This window comes from Palaemon carinicauda, chromosome 19 (genome assembly GCF_036898095.1).
Source record: "Palaemon carinicauda isolate YSFRI2023 chromosome 19, ASM3689809v2, whole genome shotgun sequence".
Taxonomy (NCBI): Eukaryota; Metazoa; Arthropoda; class Malacostraca; order Decapoda; family Palaemonidae; genus Palaemon; species Palaemon carinicauda.
In genome coordinates, this window is record NC_090743.1 from 39,093,849 (window position 1) to 39,115,070 (window position 21,222).

Sequence of the window (21,222 nt, forward strand, 5' to 3'; positions counted from 1 at the left end):
TTTCTTTTATGGAGTCTGTCAGTTAACAAGTAAACAAGTATTCTTGCACTTGAACGCTTCCTTAAGTAGATGCATCAACTGAACACTTCATAACATCTCGCTTACAAGCGGAGTACGAGGCCGCCATTCCACAATCAACTACAACTCGTACTGTCAAGAATTAGATATCCAACCTCGGCTAGATTGATTTATACCTTTTAAACTCCCTCTAGAAATGGTAATACAAAATTATCCACATCAGTGCTTGTGTCTAGATCAGTTAAATTAGCTTCAAGAGAATTTAAACCGAAGCCAAAACATAGATTATGAGTGGACAATTGCGGCTGAACCGTACCCGCCACTTCCTTGTATTGCACCAACTGCCGACTTTTGGGACCAACTTCCTCGTAAGAGACAAAAGTCATACTCCCCATCATATAATTCTGCACCAGGATATGGACATCAGTGAGATACAGCAGACAGGTCTTATTATTCTTCTTCACAGGTTTCAAATTCAGAGGAGACGAAGCCCTCTCTCCCTTCTTCCTTTAATGGTCATATGTATCAAATGTATTTTAACTAGAATCCTTTCTGTTCAGATTCTATTGCCTCATCTCATAACTTCAGGACCCTGCCGAGAGAGGAAAGACATTCTGGAAAGAGTGAGGAGCTTGCAAATTTTTCCAAAACCGGAACCGACTACTTCTAGGTTGAAGCAGAGTACTAGAGCTTCCAATCCAACAAATATGATCGAGGACTTCTGAGCAAGTAACTAATACGGCGGTACGTCTCCTGCGTTCACCCCTTAAAGGTACCAACATCAGGCTCAGGGAAAGCCTCGCACTTTTTCAAATTAATGCGTCTGATTAAGCATGGTGAGCACCCAATTTTCAGGTAGGCGCTGTACAATTGACAGACTTCGCAGAGCCTCGAAATAAGTGTCGTAAGTTTGACTTACCTTTTTCAAATCAAGGTAGAGACATGCTAGTGTTATTGAACAAGGAAATGTTTTATACGAAGAATTCTCTAAGGTCGAATCAGTCATTAAAATTACCTTTACCTACCTTATCGAGTCAGTCATTAAAATTAACTTTATCTGCCTTATCGAGTCAAAGAAAGTTTAATTGTAACACTGGGGCATACCCGATCCCCTTTCGATTTAACCCTGGGAATATTGAGTGACAAACTTTCTCATCTTATGTTCTCAGCTCCTGAGCTGCAGAATAGGGAAGTTTCAGCATGTTGGCCTTCCAAGCATGACCCTGGTCTGACCCTTGGTTAGGGTCTGTGTCATATTTTGCTATTTTAGAAAACTTGAATTATATGGAGATGAAAAGGCATTATGTCTTCATACTTTTGGGGCCAAAAGCCCTAGAATTTGTTCTCCACCAGCCTGCCTCCTTGTAAGGGTAACTGCATCCTAATGAGGAGGGATGTGGTACTTGTTAAGTGTATTAAACAAATTACTCAAATAGATGCTCTCTCTTTAAGAAATTCCATTATTATTGACCACTCTACACTTCCCTGTGTGAGAAGACTAGCTAGACTTCCTTTCTTTGAAAAGGTCCACAGCATCTTGTTTTGTAGCTTCTCAACAGGTTTCAAAACCATCTCTTGAGCAGGTATGACAGCGCTGTCTGCTACCTGAGACGAAGAATACTATAGCCTTTAAAAGACAGGATACTGTAGGTGCCTTTCATCATAGATGGTATCCCGCTAGCCGGAGCAGAGGCTGTTGAGGATCCCGGTAGGGAAGGCATGTCCCTCGGCTTACCACCGGTGGATGGATAATTGCAAAGTCATTGGACGAGGTGCATAGGGAAGATCCTGGGGTAGCAGAAGTTATTCTTTCTAGGTAGGTATCGCGTCCCTTTCACTAGCTGTCGCCGTTCACTAATTTAAACTCTGATGGACCCATCATTTCACACGAAGGTATCTCTGAAAAATCTCTTACCAAAAAAAGATGAGTCAGATGCTCATGAAGGATACAATAGAGGAAGTCCCGGATATGTTGCTATCTTCCTGGTAGAGTGACTGACAGGAGGGTGGAGACATTCAGCTTGAACCAGTTTTTGCTTCAAACGAGGTTCAAGATAGAGATCCGAAGCACAGTGCTGTAATTGAGGCCATCAGACCGAACGACTTCCTGTTGACCATAGACCTTAATGATGCGTGCTTCCAAATCCTTGTCCATCCTAGGTCAAGGAATAATTGTGTTTCCTTCTCAAGGAGAAAGTGTATCAGTATTCAGTCATCTCTTCACTCTGGTCTCCTCTTGGGCACATGCCATGGGATAAGACTCTTGAGGTACCTGGATAACTGGCTACTTCTGGCAGTGTCAAGATCACAGCTCATCCGTCATAGGAACCTTCTGCTCAATTTTTGTGAGGAGCCGTGGGTCCGTTTAAGTTTCGAGAAGTTCAGCCTCGTTCCTTAATGCCGCTTATGGTACATGGTCATGGATTTAGATTCACCCCAAGCTAGTGTGTATCCATCCTCGGACATAATCCAGAGATTGAGACAGGTTGCACTAACCTTTCTGAAAAAAGATTTCCTTCCAGCTCACTCATGTTACAAGCTCCTGCGCTATCTTTCCTTTGAGAGGATACACCTTCGCTCTCACCAATTGGCACCAGAGAGTCAATATTCTCAGATATCTGATCCTCCATTAACACTTTTGAAGAATCTGTTCCCATACAGGTTACAACTCCAGAGTGTCTTCTTTTTTTCAGATGCTTTTTGCCCATCCTTTCACATAAATTACCTAGATTGAAAGCAACTACGTAGCGTTACTCCACTTCAGAAACAGTGAGGGATTACTCGGTTGTGGTGATGAATGACAACACGGGGAGCCTCAGTATCCCATCTGCTATGCCAGCTATTGGTAGGAGTGCAGCATTTAACCCAAGTAAATGCTGTTCACCTTTCAGCGCGAATCATTCCTGGGAAGAGGAATGTAATAGCAGATAATCTGAGCTGACTAGGGACAATAGTTGGTTCAGAATAGTCTTTGAATCTTAAAGTGGCAATGAGTCCTAACTTTGTGGGGATCCCTGATTATAGACATGTTTGCCACTCATCTGCACAACAAACTCCCTTGTTTATTGTTCTCTAGTTCAGGACCCAGTTACAGGGATGGAAGACTCATTTCAACACCTGTGGAACGGATTAGACGTCTATGCCTTCCCCCCGTTCTACCTGATCTGTTAATTGCTGAACAAAGTCAGATCATCACAAAATCTAAGAGTAACCCTGGTTGGGCCGAAGTGGCCTAATGTGGAGTGGTACCCAGGTTTTCTGGATCTTCTCAGAAGTTCTAAGGGAACTTCCAGATTGGCCAAACTTTCCACATCAACCTCATGTTAGAAAGTTTCATGAAGCAGCAGAATAAAAGGAGTTGATGACTCCTCCTCGTGGGAATTCTCAGCTTTGATCATGAATTTTGAGCAGTCTTGCTGACTTTGGGAATTTGAAGTATGATTAATGTTTTGAGGCTCCTAAAGATGGCACCATACGAACCCCTCCACAAAGCTTCAGATCGAGACTTTACTCTTAAGACAAGACTGTCTTCCTTCTAGCTGTAGCCTCTTCAGAGAAAGTGAGAGAAATACATGGCCTATCTTATCTCATTTCACACTCCAGGTGTTGGAAGGATCTGTCATTCTCTGATACTACCGCCAGAGAATTACTAGGTCCTTTGACTGACCAGACAGTACTACATTGGATCCCTTTCTCTGGTTACGGCTCATTTCATCTTTGCTGACGCATACACAGAATAGTCTGGCCTATTCTTTACATATTTTCCTCTTTCCTCATACACTTGACACCACTGAAATTACCAAACAATTCTTCTCTCAAGAGGTTAACTACTGTACTGAAATTGTTCAGTGGCTACTTTCCTCTTGGCTATGGTAGAAGAGACTCTTTAGCTTTGGTAAGCAGCTCTTCTAAGAGGAGGACACTCCAAAATCAAACCATTTTTCTCTAGTCTTGGGAAGTGCCGTAGCTTCTGCACCATGGTCTTCCACTGTCTTGGGTTAGAGATCTCTTACTGTAAGGTACACTTGCACACATTATTCTTTCTTGTTTCTCTTCCTCTTGTTATTTTATAGGTTTTATCCTCCTGTTATTTTCGAGTTTTTATAGTTTATAGATGAAAGATATATTTTAATGTTATTATTTTTCTTATACTTCTTTTCTAGTTTTTCCTTATTTCCTTTCCTCACTGGGCTATTTTCCCTGTTGGAACCCTTGGGTTCATACCATCCTGCTTTTCCAATTACGGTTGTAGCTTAGCAAATAATAATAATAGTATTGTCAAGATCTAAAATCCATCAATTAATGATAATAGATCAGTATCCTCCATCTCGGCGATCAAGGAGGTAACTGATGATCCGGACAGTTTGTTACCTTGTCCCGTAAGGGCAGTTCGTCATTACTTTAAAAGAACTGTTCCCATTTGTCTGTCCATCCATCTCTAACTTGTTAGTAAGCACAAGTTGAAACAAGAAGAGTGTAACTAAGAACACTAAATCTTTCTTATTACGTTAAGTCATCCTTAAAACCTATAAATCTTCGGGAGAAACTCTCGAGTGTAACCCCTCTCCCAAAGCACATGACATTCGTGGTGTTGCTGCAACCTTAGCATTCTGCAAGAACCAATCAGTACCTCAAGTCCTTAGTACAGATGTTTGGAGGAGACAAAGCTCCTTCACTGCACATTACTGAAAAGACTGCTCCCACAGATTGCTGAATGCTTTATGGTCCCAGTGGTAGTAGCACAGCAAATAGCATGAGACGTGTGCCTTTGCAGGATGGTCAACCCTTTGTCACGCATCAGTTATTTTCAGCGTAAGTGTGTATGAAAGCAGAATGAATGAATTATTCCTCCACATCAGAGCATCCCTTCATTGGGATTGTCAGCATAGAAGACCAGGTAAGAATGTTTGTGACATTAATTTCGATTTTAAATATTGGATTTTGTTAATTTTGCTCATACAAAATTACACGCTTGTTTATACTGTATCTCGACCTTGCCTCTTATATGAGCTGCTGTACTGTAGATTGGTTTGTTTTACCCTTTGGGTCAAGGGTCAGACAGACATCCTATCTTTCACTGAGACTTCTTCCCCACCTAAGGAAGACTCCCATTTAAATGCCAAGGGTTTGTATTTACTTAGGAACAAACTACGAATTTTTAGAAATTCCCTGTAATTTGGATTTTTCCTAGTTATACAAACCCGAGTCATTTAATTTGTCTCGCCTCATCCACCCCTCAAGTCTTGACCATGAGGAAGTGATGCGAAGTCCCGCTAACTCGGCTGGTCCTCCTCTGCGTGGGTGGGTGCTGGGAACCATTCAGTGTTACCAGAATCCTACAATTTCCTTAATTCTGGTCGTAACAAAACCACAGCTGGATAAACTCCATTTAAATGACTCGGGGTTTGTATAGCTAGGAAAAATATGAATTATTTTTTAAAAATTTAGCAGTTTCTTTTAGTTGAATAATTTGGTTGGTATTAAATCTCTTTCTTACTTGGATCCTACAGACGTGACTAGACTATGTAAAGTGATTGTTAAATGAAGGATCAACTATTTATATTTTGTGTAATCTTCATACAAATGTTTTTTCCTCCAAGAAAAATTTTAGAGAAGGATTTGATTATCCAGTTAGATCGTTCTTTGTCAAATGTTTGAGTTATACACAGTCATATATGCTTTGTTTGTACTGTATAATGTCCAACATTTTATAATTATTATTGCTAGCCAAGTTACAACCTTAGTTTGAAAAACTGGATGCTATAAGCCCAATGGCTCCAACGGAAAAATAGCCCAGTGAGGGAAGGAAGTGAATAACTACAAGAGAAGTAATTAACAGTTAGAATAAATTCCTTAAAGAACAGTATCTAGTTGTTTATTACTTTGAGAACAGTATCTAGTTGTCCATATAAAAATAGATATCTCATACATAAACTATAAAAAGATAATTATGTCGGCCTGTTCTACATGGAAACATTCGTTGCAAGTTTGAACTTTTTGAATACTTTTCCCCTCTAAGGATCCTGTGACTCACTTTGGTGCCATCCTTTCATGTAACCATAAGTCCTATATAGAAAATTTATTTAGTTTTCTAATAGGATTTTCAGTTTGTTTATATCTTCATTCCTTTGTACGAAAGATCAGCATAAGTTGGTTGATACATGACATCATTGCTCTGCGGCCAAAAGTCCTGAGCCTGACAGGAATTTTGTCACGGGCGGGATCACTGCAGGGTTAAAGGAAGTTGTGTGTTTTTTTTTTGTTTTTTTTTTTGTATATATATTCCAATAAACCTGTTAAATGTGATATTTATCTTACTACTCCAGACAGTAGTTCTAAGTGGAGCTTATGAAGGGTCTAAGCTAATCCTTCAAATATTGAGATGCAGAGAGTAGAAGAGTTCTGTTTAAAGGTTATTCATAAATGGCAAAGGCAAGGGACAGGTCAGTGCCCTAAAGACTGACCATGTAATCCTACGACCAGGTAATGGCTGATGATTACTTGGCAGGTAGACCTATAGGCTCCTGTACTACTAGATACTATCGAGCTTGAGCGGGTCTTAAACTCACGTCCAACAGACCGTCAGATGGGACGTTTTCGATAAACTGCCATTTTTATTTGATCTAGGGGACCAAATAGATTCCAATTCTGAAATTATTTTGAACTGGTTTTATGATTTTGTGAAGTACGGTATAGGCTTTTCGTTTGTAGCCAGCAAAGAAAGTTTTGTTTTTACTCTTAGTTTTATATTAGGAACAGATCGTCCCAGTCCCTATGCTGCACATTACCTTTTACCAATATACAGTATATATTGGTGCAGTATATTTCTGGTATTTGTATACTCGGAGAAGAGCCAACCAGTCCAATGCAGTGCATGGTCTTTTCTCGATGTTTGCCAGTCCCAAGGCAGCACATGGTCTGTCACCAATGTTTTTATGATCTGTCCATTGAGAATAGGAAGAGAATATGTTGTTCTTCAGCGGTGTTTTAAGGTCTACTGTTTTAGTCACATTGACGCCCTTTGCGTCAATAGGTGTAGGAGATGATGATTATCCCAGAAACTGTAGGATAATAAATCACAAACATGCTCGATGGTAAATGTTACTTTGTGGGAAAAATCATGAGAGGCAGAAAGGGGGTCATAAGTCCTGGGACTTTTACTTTATCACAATTTTGTGTACAGTACTGTATTGTCCTTTGTGAAGTTGGTTTGTTGTAAGAATAAGTTGTATAATATTTCTTTCTTTCGTTTTGTGACTCATCTTCTGTTCTCTTTATTCTCTTTTTCTTTCGCAGCGGTAAAGTGAAGCAATATTTAAGTAATTTCATCTTTACATATAAAATTTAGAAACACAAATCCTGGTGTTAGGGTGAAGAATTGAAAAACATTTTGTATAGATAAAGGAAGCATCATTGTCAACTGATATGCTAATTCAATGGTAAATAGTATTTCCTATAACAAAATGTTTATTGCTTTTGTAAAACATTAAGTATGATATTTTCAATCTCACAATGTCAGAATAACCAAAATATAAAGTTCTTTTAGTTGTGTTTTTGCAAGTAATTCATAAAATCAATAGATAACAGCAGGTGAGGACTAAAGACATAGTCTATATTATAAATCACTAAAATTATCTACTTCATATACTGATATTCTCAATAAAATGTTATAAGGTCTAGCACACTTATATTTATTGATACTACGATGCATTATACTGTAGAAGTTTCATTTGGCTCTGATCTAGTAGCTGAATCAGTTATGAAGTTCAGACTTGATGCAAATGCTTCTGTCTCAGTTCATAGTTATTTCATGTTACTTGTGTATAATATTTATTTACCTTGATGGAACACTTAACACTTTAGTGATGTTATGAATAGGAGACGGAGCGAATAATTTTATTGATATACCTGAAGCTGATGAAGACCTTGATGTGCCCATGTATGAATTCAGTGCGTTTTGAAGTCGAAGCTATCCTCAAAAAACTTATGGAAAGCCCCGAAATATGATGGAATAACTACTGAGATGATACTGGTTGAAAACGAACCGACTCCACGAATACTTACGAGATTTATTTTGTAGGATTTGGCATGAAGAGGCAAAACCTGATGAATGGGAGTTAGAAGTGTTGGTGAAAATTTATAAAAAGTAGACCTGACCGATTGCAATAATTACAGAGGCATCACACTTATGTCAATTGTTATGAAAATATATAGTATGCTTATTCTAAAGAGAGAGGAGTGAAATATTGATGAAAAGCTGAGAGATGAACAAGAAGGATTTCAGAATTGTATAAGTTTTACTGACCAATTTTTTTATTTTGAGACTTGTACAGCAATGCATAGAATATAAAAATCCATTGTACAGCAATGCATAGAATATAAAAATCCACTTTCGATGGCATTTGTGGACTATGAAAAAGCCTTTGGTAGTGTGCGCCAGTAAGAATTAGTTGAGAGTCCTGCGTTATTATGGACTTCCTCTGAAATATGGGAATTTGATCAAGTCTTTTCATGAGCATAGCAAGTGGAAAGTTAATGGAGTCCTATCAAATGAATTTACAGTGGACTACTCCAAGGGAATGTGTTGTCACCTATGTTGTTTATGCTTCTCATGGATTTTGTAATACGTAGAACAGTCAAGAGATGGTGGAGAAGGATTGGACTGGAATGGTAGTAGGAAATTAGCAGTCTTAGAGTATGCTGGTGATGCTGTCCATATTAGCAGAAAACCACAAGATTTGCAATGCTTGCTTACCAGAATGCATGAAATATCACACAAGGTTGGTCTCAAGATAAATAGAAGAAAGACGGAGATGATGAGAACGGAGTATGCAATGTAAGATGAAATATTAGAAGGAGAAAGGATTATTGAGGTAGAATTATTGAAGTATTTAGGAACTATGATCTCTAATATAGGGTCTTTAGAATTAGAGTTCAGTGAAAGATTAAAAAAAACAAATTAGACAATGGCTAGGTTTAGTAAAATTTGGAAATCACGTTGCCTGAAATTACATATAAAAATCAGATAATATATTAACTTAGCGAGTTCGGTGATATGTGAAAATGAGTCATGATATCACAATGAAGCAATCTCCAATAGTTTATTGGAGTTAAATGGCAGGACAGGATTAGAAATGAAACTTTAAGAGAGATTATTCGAGTGCCATATGTGGATAAGATCAAGTTGAGGGGTAGATGGAAATGGTTTGGGCATGCTCTTCACACTCCCCAAGAGAGGTTAGTTCACCAAACGTTTCGTTGAACTCCACAAGACACTAGAAGAGTTGGAAGACTCAGACCTACATGGCTGACAACTATGAGGCACGAAGTAGGAGATAATGAATGGAGAAGTATTGAATTAAAAGCTCAAGATAGAGACGACTGGCGAGCCTTTGCGTCATTAGGCATAGGGGGAGATGATGATGATACACTGCTGTATTTTTTTATAGCTTATTCTACAATGGGATGCTTTCCCTTTTTGGGGTCATAGGCTTTTGTTTTGATCTATTGTATTTTAGAAAGATGGGAAATTGAGAGTATTTATAGAAAGGCTTTATGGGTTTGTATTTTTTGTTATTGAAACATTTAGAATATTTTTTTTTTTACTCTGGAACAATATACAGCAGTTACAATATTCCATTTCTTTTCACTATCAACATGTGCATTTTATTTCTCCTAGAATATTTTTTTACTCCAGAACTTTATACAGTAATTTACAATTGTTCACTTCTTTTCAGTTCATCGACATGTGTATTTTATTAGGCTGCGATTATTGTGACAGCATTAAGGGTATTGGCCCCAAAAGGGCTATCGAACTTATTCGCAATCATAAAAAAATTGATAAAATTCTTGAATCGATTGACAAGAAGAAATATCCTCCCCCAGCAGAGTGGCCATTTGAAGAAGCCCGAAGACTTTTTGTAGAGCCCGAAGTCAAGGATCCCAAAGAGGTTGAGGTTTGTATTTTTTCTTTTATATTTTGAGAGTCTATGGACTGCATGTGCTTCATTTGGTTGTCATACTAGAATTATAGCATGTAAGTCAAAATGGAAATACTGTAGCACTTAGTTGGAAGGTTTGAGACTAGCACAAATTTTCTGTGCATATAGTAGTTCTTTCCTTCTAATCAGGTCCTAAATCTATCAGTTTGTGTATTTTAAGGGTTGCCTTACTAACTTAAGTACAATATTCTTTAGGTTTTTTCCTTTGTATTTTTTTATTTAGTTCATTTTTGCTTAGCACCTTCTATAGTCATTATTCTTGCTTCTCTCTTTTGTACATTGTTTGTGTTTATTTTAACAACCAGATCCAAAAGGCCATTTCATTTAAAAGCTAATGTACGACCGCCATGTTATCTTTAATATTTATTTTACCTAGGCTGAATGTCTTCCAACCATAGAAACTGGGGCATGTCCTAAATCCTGTAAATCCATTTTCCATAAAATATAGTTAGTGCTTCCTTTGGATTAGTATCCACAAACCAACATATATTTGTTCCAACACGGAGTACTTACCTCAAACTACTTTCTTAGGAGTATCTGGGATCTCCTCCCAACCGACCAGAGTTTTGTGTAGTTTACCCTAGTCCCGTTTTCTATGAGGGGTAACCTCAGGTGGAGTGATACATGCCCTGAGGCTAACCCCAGGTCAGAGAGCATGCTTGCTCAGGTCTCGATCTCCAGTAAGTTCTCTGGTCGCGTCCCGATAACATCTCGACGCTCTCTCCTTACCCAGTGCGACCCTTTGTGTCCCCGACCCTCCTTTTGTGTCTTACGCGGTCCCCACGTGGACCCATTGTGTTCATTCTATACCCTTTCCTACCCTTATCCTCTGTGTTCGTTGTGTAGGGGCAGCTTATGTTCTCCTACAGCCACAAATCCTGAAATACAGCAAGCACTCAAGTTCTGTTCTAATTTTAAAACTGCTGGTTGTGTTTGATTACAAGCTACCTTGCTTTTTATTTGAATAGACTAGGGTTTGATCCCAATGGCATAATTTATGTATACATACATACATATACCAATGCATTTCCCCCAATTTGTGGGGTAGCTGACATCAAACAAATGAAACAGAAAAGGGGACCTCTCCTCTCTATGTTCCTCCCAGCCTGACAAGGGACTCAACCGAGTTCAACTGGTACTGCTAGGGGTGCCACAGCCCTCCCCCATTATCCACCACAGATGAAGCTTCATAACGCTGAATCCCCTACTGCTGCTACCTCCGCGGTCTTCCAAGGCACCGGAGGAAGCAGCAGAGCCTACCGGAACTGCGTCACAATCGCTCGCCATTCATTCATATTTCTAGCGCGCTCTCTTGCCTCTCTCACATCTATCCTTCTATCACCCAGAGATTCCTTCACTCCATCCATCCATCCAAACCTTGGCCTTCCTCTTGTACTTCTCCCATCAACTCTTGCATTCATCACCTTCTTTAGCAGACAGCCATTTTCCATTCTCTCAACATGGCCAAACCACCTCAACATATTCATATCCACTCTAGCTGCTAACTCATTTCTTTCACCCTCACTACTTCGTTCCGAACCCTATCTACTCGAGATACAGTGAACCCTCGTTTATCGCTGTAGATAGGTTCCAGTCGCGGCCGCGATAGGTGAAAATCCGCGAAGTAGTGACACCATATTTACCTATTTATTCAACATGTATATTCAGACTTTTAAAACCTTCCCTTGTACGTAGTACTGTTAACAAACTACCCTTTAATGTACAGAACACTTAATGCATGTACTACAGTACCCTAAACTAAAAAAGGCACAAATATTAAAGGTGATTTTATATCATGCATTTCCTAAACATGCTAAAAAGCACGATAAAAAATGGCAACCAATGTTTTGTTTACATTTATCTCTGATCATAATGTAGAAACAAACTGGAGGTAGAGCTTTGCTTATTACCCAGACATATTTCCCATACTTTTCCCTTAGAACTACATCACATCTTCCTACTTTAGATATATAGATATATATATATATATATATATATATATATATATATATATATATATATATGTGTGTGTGTGTGTGTGTGTGTATATATATATATATATATTATATTTATATGTATACACATATACATACCTACATATATACATAAATACATGCATACATATATATATATATATATTACTGTATATATATGGGTTATGGAAAAAATCCGCGAAGTGGTGAATCCGCGATGGTCGAACCGCGAAGTAGCGAGGGTTCACTGTACACCAGCCATACTCCTTAGACATTTCATCTCAAACACATTCAATTTCTGTCTCTCCGTCACTTTCATTCCCCACAACTCTGATCCATACATCACAGTTGGTACAATCACTTTCTCATACAGAACTCTACATTCATGCCCAACCCTCTATTTTTTACTACTCCCTTAACTGCCCCAACACTTTGCATCCTTCATTCACTCTGACGTACATCTGCTTCCACTCCACCATCTGCTGCAACAACAGACCCCAAGTACTTAAACTGATCCACCTCCTCAAGTAACTCTCCATTTTAAACATCTAACTTACCCGGTGGATATAGCTTAAGTCCCTGACGTCACGGCAGAAATTCAAAACTCGCGGCAATCGCACATTGAGTAGCTAGGTGTACCATCAGTGAGCCCTCACGCGACGGTACTTAGAACCATTCCATGTATCCTCAGATTTTCCTTGCCACTCACGCAGGCAACATCGTCGGATATTCACTTATTATTAACCTGAATTTTGGCAGTTTTCTTGGTGATGTACTCCTAAATTGGTTACTGTATAGGCATTCGCTTATTTTTGTTTTGTTTGGTATTTGATCGCTATGTTTATAGCTTAAAAGGTAGGATTAGAAGTTTTTTCAACCTACTGTAAACTAACGAAAAACATGATGGCGGTAGGTAAACACCCCCGCCTACTCTATGACGTCACAGTCATATGATGTAAGCTATAGTATGACTTGCAATTTCTTTCTTTTTCTACAAAGAATGATAAGTGAATACTATCTTACAAAATGTTTAAGTTTTATAAGATAAAAGGATTATGTTATTTTAAGAAAATTTTTGTCCTTTTAGTATACTTTCTTTAGATAATCTTCGATCTGTTTTCAAAGATTAACTAAACTAGCGTTCAGTTTAATTTACGCTATGCAGTTCTCAGTCAATCGATACAATATTAAAAATTTCTTTGTATCGTTATTTATGAAAAGATAAAAAGGAATATGTTATTTTACATAAATATTTGTCCTTTTAGTAAATTTTCTTTTGATAATCTTTTTGCAGAAATTAAAGAAAATTAGCGTACAGTCAATTTTATACTACGTAGTATTCATGACACTCGTTATAGTCTCACGATTCTTTGTATCGTTGTTTACTAGTTCGCTTTTGGGAATACTAATATTTTTCGTATAATATATATAGATGTTCCAATTGTTAAATGTGGCAAATCATTTATTAGAAACCCCTAAGTAATAAGGGTTGTTTACAGATTATATATACTTTATTCCTATATCTGTTCATTTAATATTTTATATAAAATATTTTGCTACATTTTATATAGGATTCAGAGAATACCTAGTGCTTTCATTCAAGCCCTTGACAGAATAGTAAGATCTCTCACAACGGGCATGTCTACTTTTGGTCTTATGTGAAAGAGTTTAAAAGTGCAAGTTTTTTTAGTGCTAAATTAGTGCAGTGAATTTATGCAATTCAGTGGAGGATGCTTCTGCTTGGACCTGTCGTTATCCTAGCCTTAGACCTCTTCAAGCTCCCCAACCCCTGGGAGAAGGAATGTCTATCAGCGAAAGGAAACGAGAGGCGTTAGCTTGGCGCCGAGCGTCTTGTAAGACCCGAGCAGAAGTCCCCTCGAGCGTTCCTGTTGACGCTTCCCAGAAAACTCGCCCTCGCTGTAGGTAAGGCTAGGTAAAAGTGTTATCTAACGCCGAACGCAGAGCTTTGGCCAGCTAGCTACTAACGCTGCTGTAAGAGTTTGACACAATGTTTGTGACCTAGTGCAACTTTTTTCTCTCTCTTGTTCAATGATCGATCATTCTAGACGCGAACGGCTAGTTTCGAGCGTCTAGATCACGAGCGTCTAAATCGGGAACGGCTTTGTTCCGAGTCACGTGACGCTGAACGTCAAGCAGTTGCAATACGTGACGTCGAACGTTGTGTGGTTTTGGCTTTGACTTGAGGAATCGCGAATGTGTTTAATTGCGAGCGTCTGAATCGTGAACGGCATTGTACCGAGAGCACGTGACGCTGAACGTCAAGCAGTTGCATGGCGTCTGGCTTCAAACAGTTGGACTTGACGTCGAATGTTAGGCAGTTAGACGTGACGCCGAATGTCGTGCAGTTCCATGGCGTCAAGCTTCCAGCAGTTGGACTTGACGTTGAGTATCTAGCAGTTAGAGGTGACATCGAGCGTCAGACAGTTGCATGGCATCAAGAGTCCAGTAGTTGGACTTGACGTCGAGTGTCAAGATCGCGAACGTCTTGGTTCCGATCGTAATGACCGTGAGCGTCTAGCGTTAGAACATTGTTATGCCAGGCGCTATATTAAAAGATACAGAAGGCCCACTTGAACTAACTCTTGGTGTCTGTTGGAGGGCGAGAATTAAACCTCTAAAAACATTGAGGCCAGAATTCAGGACCTAAGGAGTTGACTCCTAGGAAACAAGATATCTCTACCTCGGTTAGAGACTTGTAGGAGGAAGGGATTGACGATCTCTTTTCCCCTATTTTTCTTTTAGTGGAATTCTCTTACGAGAAGTTCCTAAGATCCTTCTCCCTTCAGTTGACTTTAAGAAACTCATGAGAGTTTTTTCTGAAGTTTCCAATTTATTTTGTGCCTGCTGCTTCTCGTCCCGCCTTCAGAGTTTTCGCTAAGGAAGGTGTCTAAGGAGTCTCTGTTTACTAAGATGGTGCTGGTAGGGCTGTGCAATAGCACATCCTCAATGCAGCTTAAAGAGCCTAACTCTAGATGAATTCAGCTTCCTTATCAGGTATGCCAGGATAGCAAAGGTGGAGGTCTAGCCACGTTAAGGTCGATGACCTGTTGGCAGCCTCACAGAGACTTTTACAGCCCCCTGGGTGGATCGCTGAGTCTCTTAAGGAATGCAGGCAATGAAGCAGGATAACTTTGCACCACCCCCTTTTTTCTTCCTCTCTTCTCCCTCAAGAGTTGGTCAAAGACACAGTTTTTGGTGTCTAAATCAGCAGGAAAGTTTCTGCATACTTTTTCTCTAAACCGCAGACAACATTAGGAGCCAGACTTAACTACTTCTAGCGAGCCTGGGAGAGGAGACGAGCAGATGTTTGGTCCGTGCTATTACATAAGGATGTATGCGAAATCTTTTTCCTAGTGAAACCTCCTTTACTAGTTACTCCGATAGACACCTCTGCCAAATACAGAGGGAGCCTAAGAGACAGGCTATGCAACATCAAATGTTTCTCTTTTTGGAGAGGGAGGCTATTGTCCGGTCCTGGATGTCACTGCTCTCAACGCCTTCGTTCAGAAGACAAAGTTCTCCATGGAGACATCGAAATCAGTCCTTACAGCAGTAGGAAAGGTCCACTGGATGGTCTCTTTAGACCTCCAGGATGCTTACTTCCCCATCCTCATCCATCCGAACTTCAAGCAATACCTGGAGGTTTGTGTATAGGAGGAAGTTGTCCAGTTTTGGGCTCTTTGTTTTGGTCTAAGTACCACCCCTCAAATAGAGGGTGCGTCTGTTTGGACCTGTCGTTCTTCTAATCCATAGACCTCTTCCAAGGAATGTCAACCTTAAAAACTTCTTCCAAGCTCCCTATCCCCTCGGAGAAGGAATGTCGAACGACAAAGGAAACGAGAGGCTTTAGCTCCCGAGCAGACGCCTCCTTGAGCATACCTATTTACGCTTCCCAGGACACTCGCCTTCATCATAGGAAAGGTGAGGTAAAAGTTTTTTCGTCATCTTCGGATGATGCAGCGCCCAGACGAGGCTGGCGTCAACTTCGAGACCTCTGAAGAGGAAGATGGACACGGTCAATACGGTCAATCAGCGTCCTATCATGACACCGCAAGCTTCTAGTTGTAGTCTTTGGAGCAGTCTTGAGCGTTTTTTTTTTTTTTTTTTTTTTTTTTTTTTTTTTTTTTTTTTTTTTTTTTTTTTTTTTTTTTTTTTTTTTTTTTTTTTTTTTTTTCTACAGAAGAAAACTCTCCTACCAAACATCATTTAAGGATGTCGGCAACTGTCAAATAACGTCCAACTCGCCCAGTTGCAGGACAGTTGTCTGAGCCTAGCATGACATCGGTTCATGCTCCTTCTCCACCGTTAAACTGGTTATCGTCCTCTGGACGCTTTGTGTGTTTTTTAAACGGTGTAGAAAGAGAGCTTGTGGTAGACGTGACATCTCCTGTACCACAACAGGTTGACCCTATTTTTCTCCTGTACCACAACAGGTTGACCCTATTTTTCTCCTGTACCACAACAGGTTGACCCTATTTTTATTATGCTGCTATATATGTAACAGAAGCTCTCTTCGCTCATGCTAGTTTATCAGCCTGCGAACAACAAGTGAGTAGCAGGCCTGGACGATGAGTGTTAGGTAACTTCACTAAGAATGAACGCACACCTGGACACCAAGCATAGTGAGGCTACTAGTTGAGATGTTCTTTATGACGAACGTCTTTTCAACTCCCGAGTTAAATGTCGTTTTTTAGCCATTTTAACCCAAGGAGTCAAGCAGACAGACGTGACGTCGAACGTCCACCTAACGGGACGTCGAGCTTCTAGCGGAACATGACGTCCTGCAGGACGTGACGTCGAGCGTCCAGCTAGATGTGATGTCGAGCGTCTATCGGGACGCAATGTCAACCATCAAGCAGAATGCGACCCCGAGCGTCAAACAGCTCGTGACATGGACTTGTACGCATCTCCACTGTTCAATTCATTACTAAGTGATGCAATAATTTGTCACACGAAAGGAACGGATTGACTCTAGTGGCCCTCTTTTAGCCCTCAGAGAGTGGTTCACAGAGGTACTGCAATGGATGGTAGATACTCAAAGAAGTCTTTCATTAAGAGTGGATTTACTCAAACAACCCCACTTGGAAGGTACCATTTAAATCTCCAAGCTTTTCATCTAACTGTCTTCAGATTATCGAAAAACTCGCAAGAACTAGAAGTTTTTTCCGAAGGAAGCAACTAGAGCTATTGCAGGAGCAAGGAGTACTTCTTCCATCAAGGTTGGACCTTTCTAATGTTAGAGACCTACAGAAACTTCTCAAATCGTTTGAAACATCAAAGCAATAGCTCCAGGATTCACCAGTTTGGATTGTGAATATTGTCTTGAAGTTCATTATGAGTGACAGGTTTGAGCCCTTCATTTAAGGACCTCACGATGAAGACTCTATTTTTGGTCAGTCTGGCGACAGCTCACAGAGTCAGTGGGATTCATGCTTTTAGCTTAAATGATTGGTTTTTTCGAGATCACAAAGCTATCTGCTCATTGCAGTTAGGCTTTCTTGCCAAGAACGAACACCCTTCTCAACCCTGACCCAAGGCTTTTGAGATTCCGAACCTTTCGGATGTGGCTGGCGAGGAGTTAGAGTCCTGTGCTCAGTAAGAGCCCTGAAGTTATATCTGAACTGAACGAAAGAGTTGCGAGGCTAGTCGGAAGCTCTTTGGTGCTCGGTCTAGAAGTCCTCGTTACAGATGTCGAAGAATGCTCTTGCATTCTTCATCAGGCTCTTAATTAAGAGGCTCGTGCACTTTGCAGTAAGGCAGACTGCAAGTTTTTATAAAGGCCAAGACGCTTGAAGTTCAAACTATAACAACTTCGGTGGCCTTCAAGCAGAATAGATCGTTGCAAAGCATTAAGGAAACAACCTTTTCGAGGAGTATATCTGTGTTCGCTTCACATTATCTGAATCGTGTCCAGACTCTTTTTGAGGACTGCTTCACTCTGGGACCATTTGTAGCAGCAAGTGCTGTGGGGGGGAAGGCTCCACCACTACGTTCCCATAATCCTAATACCCTTTTCTTCTCTTGGAACTTTTGTATTTTTATGGTTGCTTGGAGATTGGTCGGCAGTCTTCCACAATCATTGATTTTAGCTGGTGGTCAATTTTGTTCCTTGAGAGAGCCCGGAACAAGGGTATTGGTTGAGGTCCTGTCAACATAGAGGCTTTTAGACCGGTTTGACAGCTCCTAGAGGTCTTCAGCCCCCTGAGTGGATCGCTGGGTCTCATAAGGAAAGCGGACTAATGACTAGTATCATAAAAGTCAGCTTCCTTATCAGGTGCGAACCCTTAAGCTTGTTATTTAACTCTTAAGTAATGTTCCAACAATGTTGGCTGTCTCTGATCCTCCACCAAGGGTGTCAATCAGCTATATATATATACACTGGGTAAGTCAGATGTTTAAAAATGATATTTTCAATATAAAATAAATTTTTGAACATACTTACCCAGTGGATATATATAATTTAATTCACTCCCTCCTCCCCTCTAGAGACTTATGGGCATGGAAAATCTGAGGATACATGGAATGGTTCTAAGTACCGTCGCGTGAGGGCTCACTAGTGGTACAACCATTCAAGTACAGTCACACCCCCTTCCTTCAACATCTCAGCTCTAACACCATCCATACCAGATGCTTTTCCTACTCTCGTTTCATCTAGTGCTCTCCTCACTTCCTCTCTTGTAATCTCTCCCTCATTCTCATCTCCCATCACCGGCACCTCAACATCTGCAACAGTAATTATATCTGCCTCCCTATTATCCTCAACATTCAGTAAACTTTCAAAATATTCCGTCCACCGTTTCCTTGCCTCCTCTCCTTTTAACAACCTTCCATTTCCATCTTTCACTGTCTCTTCAATTCTTGACCCAGCCTTCCTTACTCCCTTCACTTCTTTCCAAAACTACTTCTTATTCTCTTCATATGAATGACTCAATCCTCGACTCCACCTCAGGTCAGCTGCCCTCTTTGCCTCACTTACCTTGCGCTTTACTTCCACATTTTTCTCTCTATATCTTTCATACTTCTCTACACTATTACTCTGCAGCCATTCTTCAAAAGCCCTGTTTTTCTCTTCCACTTTTACCTTCTCTCCTTCATTCCACCATTCACTGCCCTTCCTCATGCTGCCTCCGAAAAACGTCTTGCCACACACATCACTTGCAATCCCAACAAAATTTTCTTTTACTAACTTCCACTCCTCTTCTAAATTACCCGTTTCTCCTACTTTCACTTCGTCATATGCCATTTTCAACCTTTCTTGATATTTACTTTTTATTCCCTTTTTTATTAGCTCTTCAACCCTCACTAGCTCCCTTTTACATCCACCTACTCTATTCCCCCACTCTTTTGCTACAACTAATATTCCTTCCACCAAAAAAATGATCAGACATACCGTTAGCCATACCTCTAAACACGTGCATGTCTTTCAAGCTTCCAAACATTATTTTAGTTATCAACACATAATCCATTAACGCCCTTTCTACCACTCTTCCATTTGCCACTCTTACCAATGTATACTTGTTTTTATCTTTGTTTTTGAAAAAGCTAGAACTTATCACCATCTCTTGCTCAACACACATTTCTACTAGTCTCTCACCACTCTCATTTTCACCTGGTACGTCATACTTCCCAATGACACCTTCTACCTCTCCAGTGCCCACTCTAGCATTTAAGTCACCCATGACAACTACATAATTCCTTCTACCCAGTCCTTCTACACACCTAGTTAATTCATTCCAGAACTCATTCCGCTCTTCACTTTTCTCACAACCTGGTCCATACGCACTGACAAAAACCCAACATTCCCTACCCAACCTAACCCTTACCCACATTATTCTAGATGATATCTCCTTCCATTCCACTACTTTACCTGTCATCCATTCACTCAGCAATAAAGCCACACCTTCTCTTGCTCTTCCCCTTTCAATTCCAGACACTCTACCAGATATTTCACCAAACATCACTTCACCTTTCCCTTTTATCTTTGTCTCACACAAAGCCAATATATCCATCCTTTTATTCCTAAACATACTTCCTGACAACCTCCAGGTGAATTTCTGTCAAATGCCAATGGTTCCTTGTTGCCAAGGAAAAGATGGCAATCATCACCTGATTGATGTGACCCGACTTGGAACCTCCCCTGTTGATGCAATGAACTACCACCGCACTGTCCAGAACCAACCTGATATGCTGATTCTGCGACGGGGAGAGCTTCAGAGTAAAGAATACCGCCATGGCCTCTAAAGTATTGATGTGCATCTGACGAAAAGTCACCGACCACAAACCCTGGACCTTCTTGAATGGAGAATAACCCCCCCAACTGCTTAGGGAGGCGTCCGTATGGACTATTAACGTCGGCGGAGGAAAATGAAGAGGTACCGACTTCGCCAAGTTCTTGACCTTCGTCCATGGGAGAAGTGTTTTCCTAAGGATAGATGGAATCTAATGACTAGCACTGGACCGCCAAACTCGATTGATATCCTTGAATTTGGCTTTCAGTAGAACGTCTGTGATGGACGCAAACTGGAGGGAACCCGAGACCCTCTTTTGGCCCCGGCGAGATGTAAATTTGGCCTTGAGAAATTTTCTCGTGCCCCTTGCGAGCTCTTTCCTTTTCCTCGGGGGAATCGACAGTTTGTGGGTGTTCAAATCCCATTGGAGACCTAACCACTGGAAGCACGACGCCAGAATCAGGCGGGACTTATTGAAATTGACTCGGAACCCTAAATGTTCCAGAAACTTTATGACCTTCTCCATCGCCTCGCGACACTCCTTGTCGCTGCTGGCCCAAATAAGCCAATAGTTTAGATAGGCCACCAACTGTATGCCCTGAGTTCTTAACTCCTGGACTACTGCTTCCGCTAACTTCATGAATACCCTGGGAGCAATATTTAGACCGAATGGCATCACCTTGAAGGCGAATGCCCGTTTGCATCCCAGGAAAGGACGAAAATGACGCGCTATCGGAACATGATGGTAAGCGTCTGTAAGATCAATAGAGGTGGTGACGGCCCCACGAGGAAGTAAGGTCTGTACCTACGGAACGGTCAGCGTATGGAACTTGTCGCATTGAATGAAGGTATTCAAACGATACAGGTCCAAAATGACCCTTCGTTTGTTGGAGTCTTTCTTTGGCATGCTGAACTAGCGACCTTGAAATTTTAAACGCCTGACTTCCTGTACCACATTTTTGAGGATCAGATCTCGGGCGA

The 21,222-nt window shown here is 40.5% G+C and overlaps 1 protein-coding gene across 1 annotated transcript in view; it reads left to right on the plus strand.

Annotated features, from left to right (window-relative positions):
* Fen1 (flap endonuclease 1) overlaps positions 1-21,222 on the plus strand; it is a 66,707-nt gene that overhangs the window by 37,652 nt on the left and 7,833 nt on the right. Inside the window, exon 6 of the mRNA XM_068393492.1 lies at positions 9,756-9,974. Within this exon, the coding sequence (XP_068249593.1) occupies positions 9,756-9,974 (219 nt within the window). The remainder of the gene's footprint in view (positions 1-9,755; positions 9,975-21,222) is intronic.